Source organism: Manacus candei, unplaced genomic scaffold (genome assembly GCF_025592945.1).
Source record: "Manacus candei isolate 608988 ecotype Guabito, Panama unplaced genomic scaffold, ASM2559294v1 h1tg000028l, whole genome shotgun sequence".
Lineage (NCBI taxonomy): Eukaryota > Metazoa > Chordata > Aves > Passeriformes > Pipridae > Manacus > Manacus candei.
In genome coordinates, this window is record NW_026138076.1 from 34,129,266 (window position 1) to 34,141,353 (window position 12,088).

At 41.4% G+C, this 12,088-nt stretch overlaps 1 protein-coding gene across 1 annotated transcript in view; it reads left to right on the forward strand.

The window, feature by feature from the left end:
- Window positions 1-826: 826 nt before the first annotated feature.
- Window positions 827-12,088, forward strand: part of TSPAN5 (tetraspanin 5) — an 85,035-nt gene continuing 73,773 nt past the window's right edge. Inside the window, exon 1 of the mRNA XM_051789799.1 lies at window positions 827-974. Within this exon, the coding sequence (XP_051645759.1) occupies window positions 894-974 (81 nt within the window). The 5' untranslated portion in view covers window positions 827-893. The remainder of the gene's footprint in view (window positions 975-12,088) is intronic.

Below are 12,088 nucleotides of genomic sequence, written 5' to 3' on the forward strand. Positions count from 1 at the left end.
CTGTCAGGTTCAATATAAACTCAGAGTATGTTAAAATATAAATTCTAGCAATCATTGTAAAACAGTTCTTCACGCGTTCCTGCGCACACGAGGTCCCGTGGGAGGCGATCCGAGGGCGCCCATTCAGAACAACACACACGGTGTAATTACGGTCTGTCTCCTCCTCGTTACCGCAGCCAGCCTGGAACCGGGGCTGTCGTCCGTGCCAGGCGGGGCTATTCCTCGCCGTCTCGGCATTCCCGGGCCTGTGTCACCCCGGAGGAGAGGGAGGAAGGAATGGCAGCCGGACAGGGAGACGGAACTCCCGGGAGCGGCTGCGGAGGGAGCGGGGCCGCAGCTCCGCCCACTCCCCGCCCACACGGGGCGGGCGGCGGCCGCGCGGTCTGATTGGCGGGGAGCGGCGCCAATCACGGGGCGGGGGCGGGGCCGGGCGCGCGCGGCGGCCGTTGGCGCTGCGGGAGCGCGCTCGGGGCAGCGCGCGGCTCCGGCCTCTGCCCGGGCAGATCCTGCCCCGCCGGCGCCTCTCCCGCTCCTTCTCTCCTCCCTCCCGCCGCGAGCAGCCGAGGGCGTCCTCCATGCGGGAGAAGAGGAGGAGGAGGAGGAGGTGGGAGCTGCTCGCCGGCCATCCCCGGCGCCCGGCACGTCGGAGCCGACCCGCCGCCGCGCCGCTGCTGCCGCATCTCCCCGCGGCGCGGAGCCGGCGCTGAGCCCTGCCCGCCGCGCCGCACCCGCACCCCGCCTCGTAGTCTTACCCCTACCCTCCTTCCAGTCTTCCCAGCCCCCTCCTCCTAGTCTTCCCCCTCCTTTTTTTTTTTTATCCCCCTCCCGCCCCCCCGCGCCCCCATTTGGTTCTCACCCTGGCCGCGAGCAAAGCGTCTTCATGAGCGCAGAGGATGTCCGGGAAGCACTACAAGGGGCCTGAAGTCAGTTGTTGCATCAAATATTTCATCTTCGGCTTCAATGTCATTTTCTGGGTAAGCGGAGCCGGTTGCGCGGCGCTTCGTGTCCTCCTCTGCCACCTCCTCCTCATCCTCCTCCGCTTCCATCCCGGCCGCCGGCGCCCCCGGTCTGGGCACGGCCGGGAGCGACAGGGACGTGTGACAGCCGGGCGCGAGGCCGCGGGGGATTTTGGATGGGGTGCGGGTGCGAGGCCGGGGGTGCCGCCGCCTCCGACACCCCCCCGGCCCCGGACAGCCCTTCCCCGGGCAAGTTGTGGTGCTGCATTCCTCCACCTCCCGGGGATGCCGGCTCCTCTTCCCTTCCGGCCCTCCTAATTGCTTTTGTTGTAGGTGCGAAGAGGATTTCGTGCCTTTTTTTTTCCCCCTCCTTTTTTCCTGTTTCCTCCTTCCTTTCCCCTCCTCTGCTTTGTGGTGGGGGAGGGAGGGAGCAGCCAGACACCCGGGCCTGGAGAACAAATTGATCAGCGTGTTTTCACGCTGACATCCCTGTTAGATGCAAATAATAATAAAAAAAAAACATCGCAGCTCAGATTCTCTTAACAGTGATGTTTAATGATTGCACAATGGTGAAGCTGAGTATGGCAAGGGTTTGTTATGATTAGCTGTTAACACATACTAGTAGTAGCAAGCATAGAATGGAGGAGGAGGGAAACAGTATTTCCACCCATCCCTAAAGTTCAAGCCCATGGGAGGCTCGCTTGGGCATTTGTTGGGATTCTGGCTGTGATCTGCCTGCACAGTATCTTGTTGCACCATTCTGGCTGTAGAGTAGGCAGAACTGTATAGTGAAATGTAACCTTCATATACTAGTACTTCTAGCATCTTCTCCATGTGTTAGATTTGAAAGAGAAGCAGCTGGTTTTGGATGTACATGCCAAATTTCGGAACCACAGAGGGGAAGGATGTGAGCATTCTCACACACGTGTAAATGATGAGGTCTTACTGCATAGAATGTTCAAGTCAAGTGAAGGCTCTTACATGTACAGTCCCCCTCTTGTCATGAGATGTTGCACATAACAATGAGAAACATGCACAAACCCAGGTAGGGTGAATGTGTTTTTGAGGGGCTTTGAAGGCAAGTAGAATATATATCCAGTATAGTGACTTGTTTGGACTAGAAAGGAGAATTGAGGAAAAAACCCCACACCACTTTGAAGTTTTATGGATGAAAAGGGGGAAGAATAGAAGAGAAAAAACCTAAGCAGTACTGAGCTTCTGATTGTCCCCTTGGTGAGAACAGAGAGTGGTTACATGGGCAGCAGGTATCTATAGCTAATCTCAAGTCTGTTTTCCTGGAAAATAAAGATACCTGAAGAGGATGTTTGAAAGGATGGGAGTTTTGATTAATTACATTTTTATACTGAAATACCTTTCCTTAATCAAGAAGGTATGCTGCAAGAGTGAACCTGACTAGCTTTATGTGGTGTTTACTTGGCCCCAGGCTGACCCCTGGAGATGAGTGGTAGCAAGCTTTGTAGTATTCTGACCCGACAGAGCTGTTTTGATTGTACTCTTACGTTCAGTTTTTAGTGGTTGAGTTTGCCATGGTTCTTTTCACTTGTCTGTTTCTTTATTTGGATTCTTCTAGGCATATGTTGCTGTGAGCATGAATATTTTGCAGCAGGAAACAAGTGCTGTGAGGAACATTTGAGTGCAGTGTCCTTGGACTAAGAAAGGGAGATTATGGTGAAATCTATGTTAACATGCTGTTTCAGGCACTGTCAGTATATCAGAGGCTATACACCCTATAATTGCCTTCATTTTGTTTTCTGAAGGTTAATGTGTGCAGGGTGCAAGTTGGAAAGTGGTATGTTTTCTGTAGCTACTCGTTTTCTAGTCCTGTGTTCTTGAGGCTGGTGCAGCACAACTTCTGCAGGTGTGCCTCTCTTGTAACTGAATGGGCCAAAGGATATTCCACTAGGCCAGAGGCTTTATACTATTGGAATGCTAATCTGAAAACCTGAAAAAATATAATTGTATATCACCCACTCAGCCACTTGCTTGATGTGTGGCCCTTGCTTGCAAATTTCCTCTTTTGTAAATGGTAATCATCTCATTTGTGTTCCTGGCAAAACTTCTTGAAATTCACGGATACCAAGCACTTTATAAGAGTTTAGTAATTTCTTTAGAATATTGTAATCTCTTTACAAGAAAACTTGCATTTATTACCACATCTTTCATGATTTGGAGTGAAAATATAGGCAGTTACTCTCGTAGAATACATTTTAATATTGTTTTTACTGAATTAATAGCAAATCCTTCAATAGTCTATGATGAAACTGGGCCAGAAAAGCTGTAAATGAAAATTGCAAATTCAGTTGGCTGTTTACAGAAAGTAATTAGCCACTAATGTAGTAATTTTATATAGGTAAAAATGATTAAGAAGTCGTCATATTAATGCCATGACACTCTCCAGGATCTTGCAAACGTGGAGATACGTAGCACACCTTTGTTAGACCTTTTACCTGAGCATTGTTATATAGTTGTTTCAACACAACCTTTAAAAATTTTAATGTAAACAAGTGGGAAATACGCTTTATTCTGCATCATAAACCAATGGACTAAAAGAGAATGAGTTGGAAGAGTAATGATTTTGACAAGAAAATTGTCAATGCCTTGAATAGAGGAATGTTATAGATCTGCTGAAATGATTGGGAGAGTGATTGTACATGCTACTTAAACTGAAATTATTACAAAAAATCCGAGGCTTTAAATGCCACAGAATATGGGCAAAATAAATTACCAGGCCTTTTTTGTCTTTTTGGTTTTGTGCTGGTTAGATATTTCTTTCTTTAAAAACCACAACTGACTTATTAGAGCAACAACTATGGGAAAGTTGCACTCTAATGCTCTGTATGTAGTTGTGACTAAAGGTGACAGTATGCTTTTTGAAGATAGTTCTCAGACTTGCATCACACCAGGTAACATGTTCTTGCCTAAATATGTGCTTCATACTGTTGTAGAAGACAATATTATCTGCTGAGTCTATGCATAATTAATGTTTTAGTTATATTTGCAAGCTTAATTTCTTTTGGAAATTCGGTATTAATGTTGGTAAATATCCTGAAAGTGTTTGGTCAGAAAAACTTATTTTATGAGACTACTATGCTGCTGTGGAAAAGGAAAGCTCATTTTGTGGTGGTCAAAGTAAGATTTAGGAACGGAGAACTAATAGGCACAAATACATCTAAATCAAAATTTAGAACTCAATATTATGCCTCCCTCCCTTCACATTGCTCAGCTGCTGTCCTTCTGCAGGTTGTTCAGGGGGCACACACCTCTGCTTTAACTTGATTAGCATAATGCCTGTGCAAAGCATCACATGGCTTGCTACCTTTCTAGGCTGGCAGCTGGTGGAATAGACAGTGCTTTTTTATGAACCTCTCTGGTTTTGTCTAGGTAAACCATAAGCTGTAATATAAGGTAAGAGAAAGCATTTTTCTATAGTTAAAGAAAGCCCCTTAGGCTTCCATGTACAATGTTGTCAAAGATAGAGTGCAAAAGGTCAAAGTAGGCCAGCCAGCTTCCCAAAGGCCAAGAACCATTTTTCCCTCTTTCCCCCTCTACTTTTGCAAGACAGTTTTAGGCTGACTTTAGTTCCAAGAGCTGTTTTTAATTGTTCTCTGTGTTTTATTATATTTGATGGAAACTGCATATATATACTATTGCTTAACTCTGAATTTCAATCCACACTTGATTCCACTGAACCTTGTCTAATTGGAAAGATATAAAAAGCACTGACAACTCAGAAACTTTTGCTTTATCTGATGATTCACTGTAAGTTGTGAGATATGCTGCAGTTATGATACATCAGCATATTACAAGTCATAACTTGTGTTTTAATTTACTTGGCATCTGATGGTTTTGATGGCAACCATATGGGAGTCTAGTCTTCCGAATTACAGAGAGATAGCAGAAAGAAAATAAGGTTATGTAAGTGTGTTATGGGAAAAGTGTTGGAAAAGTGCAGTGACCTTTAAAGGACAACCAATAGATTGCTTTTTAAATTTTGTACATTGTTGATAGTTTGTTTTCAGAAGGGGAAAAAATAATTTTTGATGTCAGCTGGTTTTCAGATATCCACAAGGAAGTTTGGATTATGTAATTTTCCCTTGCCAAAACAAATCAATGTTTGTTCCGTGCAATTTTCTAATGCATTCTGCTGCATTTGATCTTTAAAAATTTGCATTGAGAAGATGTCCTTGCAGTGGAAGTGGAAGCATTCTGTTCATTTCCCTCCCTTCCCCCTTTTATGATCAAATGATTCTTATTTTTTATTTTGCATTTCTTAATAGCACAGATAGCTAAACATTCCACAAGTGGTCTTGCCAGAAGCAAAACAATGCTTGTTTTGGGCAAGTATCCTGCTGTTTTGTAACAGTGAAGGGAAGTGGTATATATATTGATGAAAGAGATGCGTTGTTGTGAGTTTGTGATTCTTGAACTCCTCAGTGTCTCTTTCAGCAGGTGTAGCCCCAGTATTTCAAATGCATATAAAAATTTAGTAGCTCCTGGCTCCAAGAGACTTGCTTCAGATTTGTAGAGATTGTTCATGGCATAGAATTTTTCCTTGCCTTGCATTCCCTTATAGCTTGGTGATAGACTGTGTCATTGGTCATACAAAAAGAAATAGGTAAGGAACATGGATGAAACTGTTTCCTTTCTCATAAATATTTGTTTTCCCAAACTAGATGTTTGTAAATATGTTACTGTTTTAAGCTCTTTGATGTCTCTAGTTTCTGAAAGACTGAAGAAGTGTAAGGGCACAAGAGCTAGAGAAAACTCATTGTGGTTGATTGTGTGACTCCTCCTGTTTGATGTCAATGTACTTCAAGAGAATATTATAGAAACTATCATAAGCAGCTTACATACTTTTCTTCTCTGTTAAAGATGAATTTGGTAAATATATTTACCAGTCTCTCACCTTGATTGAATTGTCAGAGTAAGTTTTTTCTGGTTGCACATCTGTCTCAAAGTACGAAGAGTCAATTTTGAATCTTTAATGTTCCAGTCAGAGAAAAATGTGAATGGCACGCAGAGTACAGTCAGTCCCAACAGAATACTTCTGCAAGTGAAACATCTTACTGATATGTGTATGTGTAAAAAGAGGTTGTCTTTGGTCCTAATGTCATCCCCTTTGTTGCATGTTGATAATACTTCCTTAATAAAGGCAAGAAATCCATGTTCTGTAACACTGAATATCAGGGTGGACGTGCTACCTTAATTCTGTAAGGCAGTCTTGTAATTGTAAACTTTTTGGTGTATGGATTATGTGTATGAATATGTACATATTCAACTGCAGTGTATGATATAATAAGCATATAGGGAAGGCAAGCATCAGCTATCCTGGGGAAGAAAGGCTTTTTTCCCAGATGGGAACCCAGAAAACATATTCTTGTAAACAAACAAAAAAATTACTTACCAGGTGCAATAGATGTAGGATAATTTTCAGATGGAAAATGTGGGGGAGAAAGTTTTTTTGGGGGCAAGGGAGAAGGAAGGGTTTGGGTGTTTTTGTTGTTGTTTTTGTGTGGAGAGTAGAAAGAAGAAAAATGTAAGGAACTTCTCTATCCTCTCCAGTGGACAGGAGTTTGAAAATATGTATGTAATCTGCCATTTAAGAATGCTCTCTAAAACCTAGTTCTATAGATTACAACAATCGTGATGTACTTCTTAGTGAACTTTTAATTTATTCTTTGTTCCTTAAACTCTGTAAGATGCAAGTTAATGATTAGTAGAGGATGAGAAACTTGGGCTTACATTGCTTCCTTTTCTTTTGATTTCCATTCCTACAAATAGACTTTATGATGTCTATGTTGAAAACAAATTAGAAACTGGTTTTGGCACCTGGACTACTACAAGTAATAAATTTGGAGCAAGAAGCTGATGTGTTGTTAAGTATTCAGGCTAAGTACTTCAACAGTTTATACTCCATTAACCAAAAGCAGTAAGCTGTGAAGATTTGCTGTGAACATTTAGACTATAATGTTTTACTTTCAATTAAAACTGGAGGTGGGAGAGAATATCTTTTGACCCAAAGAAATCGCTTGACCTAATTCTGCCAGTTAGGGGATTCTGATCTTAAAGCGTAGTGCTGTAGGAGAGAACCAGCCTTCAGACTTGGCTTTACCCAAAATATGCAGCACGTTTCTCAAGTACATGGCTAGTAGTCTGTCAACAGGACTGTCATTGTTTTATTGATATGGACAGGAGCGAGAAGCTAAATAGCTTGTGAAGTAACCCAGCTCTGTTAGAGATGACCCAGAAGTCACTGTTAGCATTAGCCCTAAAAGTGCCTTCCAGTATGGTAATATTTTAAACTCTTCTTAATATCTGACTTTTCCATTAGCTAGCATTTCATAGTGACTTTGTACTCTTGTACCAGTTTCTGTCTTTGTTTCTCATAAAAGTTAGCAAGTATTGTTGCAATGCAGTAAAGAAGTAAAACAGAAAAAGCTTATCCATTTTAATGAATGTACTGAATTGCATTTAATGACACATTTACAGTGCAAAATCTAGGAAAACATTAGACCTCAAATCAGTAAAGAATAATCTGTTTCTTTTTCATTGTACTGTTGTGTGAGTTTGGAAAACATCCCATTTTTTGTGATTGTTCTGCTGCTCCTGCCACAAAATATCCTATCTCACGGATCACTGTGGATATAGATTTTCACTGATTTCAGCAGTATTTTGTACAGGTGTTAAGGGTTGTTGTGGGTGGATGTCACTCTTGGCACAGTGCTCGGTGTAGCTACTTCTGTAACGTACACAGAGATCTAGAGCAGTTCAGCCGCCTTCTTATGCTGGCATTTAAAAATGTCACTAACACACTGAGGCTTGCAGTCAGGGGTGCTTGATTTGGTATCAAACTCTGACTCAGTGTGATCTCATATAACCTCCAGATGGCCTAACTTGCGGAGATGCTAAAAACAGTCAGATCCTACTCCTTTAGCTTTATAAAATAAATGAACCAAATGGCAGTACAGGTATTTATTTTAATGCACATCAGTCTCCACATCAGATTCTTCTGCTAATGTTTCAACTTCCCAGCCACTTTCCTCTGGACACATTTAGAATAAGTATTTCAGCACACACAGAGGATCTTATGAATGAACTGTCAATTTCCCACAGAACTGGGAAAAATCAATATGCCTCTTCCAGGCCTTGAAAATCCCTGTGCTCTTAGTGAAGACTCCATTACATCAAATAATATTGAAAATCATTTCAAGCAAAGTTCCTGATGTATTGTGATGGAAGAGCTTTTTTCTTTTTGCAGCAAAGCAAATACATATTATGAAGACACTTTGTATATCTGTTCTGTACCTTTCGTCACCTGGTTTTCCTAACAACATAACTTCTTATGGAAAAAAAAAAGAATTGTAAAATTGTATTTTGCTTAAATAGGTTCTTTTTCTCCTCAATAAGCAAGTAACATTATTTCTGAAAGTGTTTGATCCTTCTTTGTGGTATTAAATTCAAAGAAAGCATTAAAAGGAGACTAGGTATCTTTAGATACATGCAATACTTTGGGTTCATAGAGGCTTCTGTTTTGTTTTCTTGAACATAGTGTTAATGAGTTAAAACCTGAGTATGTCTCTGGTCCTAGCTCCAGTAAGCTACTGTTAGAGGGTAATGAGTGTGATAGAAATGATACTGCAAGGATGCTTGAAATAAGTCAGCCTACGGGGTGTTTCCTAGTGTTAGTACCTTACATTTGATGAGAGCCCAGCTTAATTTACTTTGATTTAGGGGCAAAACTTCTATGATGTGGAACACTGTTTTATGTCAGGATTTTCTCTGTGTCAAGAGGGCAGACTCTCTCAGCTGAGCTCTGGTGCCCTAAGCAAAGATGCGGTAGCACTTTGTGTGGGGTGTCACCCCAAGCAGATCCACCTGGTATCTGTTATTTTGTCAGAGCCTGCATCACAGGTTCTGCCTGTTGGACACCTTTGCTTTATGTACCCATCTAAGCTTCACATATGCATATATTTACCCTTTTGAGGCTAGGTTCTCTGTGCTTCCCTCGCACTGAACTGCATCTCTTCTGCTGCATTCTGTGTTCCAACCAGCTGTGATTTAAAAAGAGCTTGATGGGAGTTCCCTCTACATGCTGTAAATGCTTTATATATAAAAATGGAGACACTGAGGAAAAACATTTACAGATAATATTTAGCAAAGGTTTTGCTACTTCATGCAATGCTTCGGTTAACTGTGTCACCTTGTGGAAGATCACTCTCAAGTTTGTCTTTGCAATGCCATGAGGTTAGAGTGTTTCAGGCTGGAGAACAGAATTTCGAAATGGTGACAGTTTAAAACATCGAGTCCTACTAGGTAATGAAGAGGAGGGTTGGCAAGTATCTGGGGCTATTCTCAGCTGGGAGTATACAGAGGTGTTCTACTATGCACAGAGCAAGGGTTTCAGATGTTTTAATTTTTACCACCTAAATATAAAACTAGAAAGGTTCCCTGTGGGTATAAGATAGCATTTCATAGAAGTTGTCTTCCTGACTGCCAGTTTATGTGGGTGTATGTCAAAAGGAATATGTGTGAATTCAGTCAGTCCAACAATAATGAAATATAAAATTAAAATAATTTAAAAAGAAGAGGTAAAACTTGCACAATTAGAATCCCTCTTTTCCAAGGAGATATCTAATTAATTCCTAGATGAAAATTCAGCCATTTGGCTTGTGAAGACTATAAAAATGTGTATATATAAATATGAAATATGTATAATTGTACTTAAAAAATTACTAGGTCCAGTTTCTAATCAATATTGCTTGATATCATGAACATTCTCTTGTTTCTTTTTCTTTCTGTAAGCATTAAGGGGTCATATGAGGTGTTGCCTAATTCAAATTTTTTTCCTCTCTGAATACCTAGGAAGACCTATTTCTGTAGCAGGACCACTTCCCCACCTTGGTTGGCAGTAGTTTCGTGGCTGGTTTTGGTGTGCTGTCTTGCAAATTCTGGTGTCAAAATGAAAGCAGGGGGCTGCAAGTGGCTGAGGCTGGCACAAGGCTGCAGAACCACATGTGTTAATACAGCTTCAGTGGACTGATAGCAGTCAGTTACCAGATCTGACTGAGAACTCTCTCATCTGGAACAATTTCTATTGACTTGCTGTTTAGCTGCAAGAGTGAAGTATGGGAAAATGATAGGACCATCTTCTCCTTTCCCTGCACAGATCAACTTTAAGTGATTGTACAAGCATGGCCTGTCTCAACTCTAGGTAAAGTGGTTTTGGACTCAAGAGTACACAGAGGTGTAAGACATGCTGCTGTGTTAATAGATAACTCACTCCAGTGAGGACTGTTATGTAGACATGGGCTACTTGGGAATACCCCTCTGGTGCACTTTGATCTCTGTTTTTGTAAGAGTTGTGGTGGTTATCTGTTTTCTCCTTAGTGCTCAGTGAAGTGGAGAAACAAAGAGCAATGTTTGTCTACCAAGTTTATTGTAATGTGAACTTAATTTGAACTTAAGGTTAAGTGGACAACTCCATCATTTACCTCTCTAGTTTCTTCTCCTTCCCATAAATGTCATTCTAAACACCATGCCACTCCCTGTAATAATGCAAATCCTTCATTGGAGTGGCCTGCTAGATGGGGTGGCAAATGATCTCTCTGAAGAGAATTTGTCATGATTGTCCCTTCCCAAGTAGTATCCTTTCTGGTGGCTTTGTTACAAACAAAAGGTTAGTATGCATTTAATGTTGGAGATACATTTATATATATATATAATACTATGCATGCATATATATATATATATATGTATATATATATATAAAACATGTACATAAAATAACGCAGTACTAAAAAATTTTTTTTTCTTGCTAGAGCAGAAGTTTATTATTAACTTATGTATTTATCTATTGTTGTGTATCTAAAAGGAGCACTTGAAGGGACTGGAAACCCATCTAATTGCTGTTACGGGCAAAGGACTTTTTGCTTCCTCTGACTATTGTACTGTTCTGTTCCTGCTGGGAGCTCTGGCATGGTCACCAGTTGTGTTCCTGCTTCAGCTCTGTGGGCTGGGTGTGGTTTGAAAACGTTGCTTTTTGTTTTGTTTTGTTTTCTTCATTTTGAAGATAGGCAAAACCACTTCCTGGGTAACTCTAGTGGTTTGTGGTATTTGAATCAATGTTTTATTTTGCAGAAACTTTTCCATGCAAGTAAGTTTGTGTTTGACTCAAGAACATAAACCTGTTAAAGTTTTACATGGTTTACATCCTTGTTGACCTCTGCTTTCCCTCATTTTTCCTAAACCATTCTCATGCTTGTGGGAGAGAAAGTAGCTCCTGAACAGATGCAGTTAATAACTTTGCATATTAAAGAAAACCACTGCCAGTCCTGATGAGACTGACACTGAAGAGTTTGTGCCACTGTAAGAGGTGAATGAGTTGTAGCTCCCATCTGGCCATTTTTTTTGTTCTGAGTACTCTTCTCTGCCCCATAGTTTCATGACCCTATCAGCTGTTCTGCAGAGGGGCTGACCTCTGACAAAGGCAAAAGGACAGCAACAGCGGGCAACGGTAGCTTGTGTCTTCAACTTTTTCCATCCCAGAAATTTCTCTGTATGTGTATGTGTGTGTGTGTGTGTGTGTGTGATTTCCAGTGAACTCTCTATCATCCAGTATTTCATATATTATTTTAAATGTCATACTTAATAAATGACAGTGATGATGTACTCCACTGTTACTTGTGGCTTTCTTGTCAATAGCAGCTTACTACTGCCTGGATAAATCACTGTTCCTGCCTCTTGTTACCTGATTCTTGTTGTTTTCGCCCTCCTTTCAGTTTGTGCTGTACTCCAACTTGCAGAGACTGTTCCATTCTCCAAGAAAGCCCTTTTTGTGTCCTATATGTGTCTGTTCTTGCTCTTGTCACCTGGAGTTGAAAGCTCAGCTGGGTCTGTGCTGTTAGCCCACAAGAGCCTCTGCATGGTCATTGCCGTGCTCCAAGAGGCGCAGTTTGCTGGCTTTGTTACTGGAATTCAGCTACATGTCCACAGGGTTGAGAGTTGGTGGGATTCCTTTTTTGTGTCTTTGGAGATGATAAGAACTCCAGTGGGTATTGCTGTTTGTTTAAATCTCCGTAGTGTACCAAGGTCAGATTTTCATTTACTTTAAA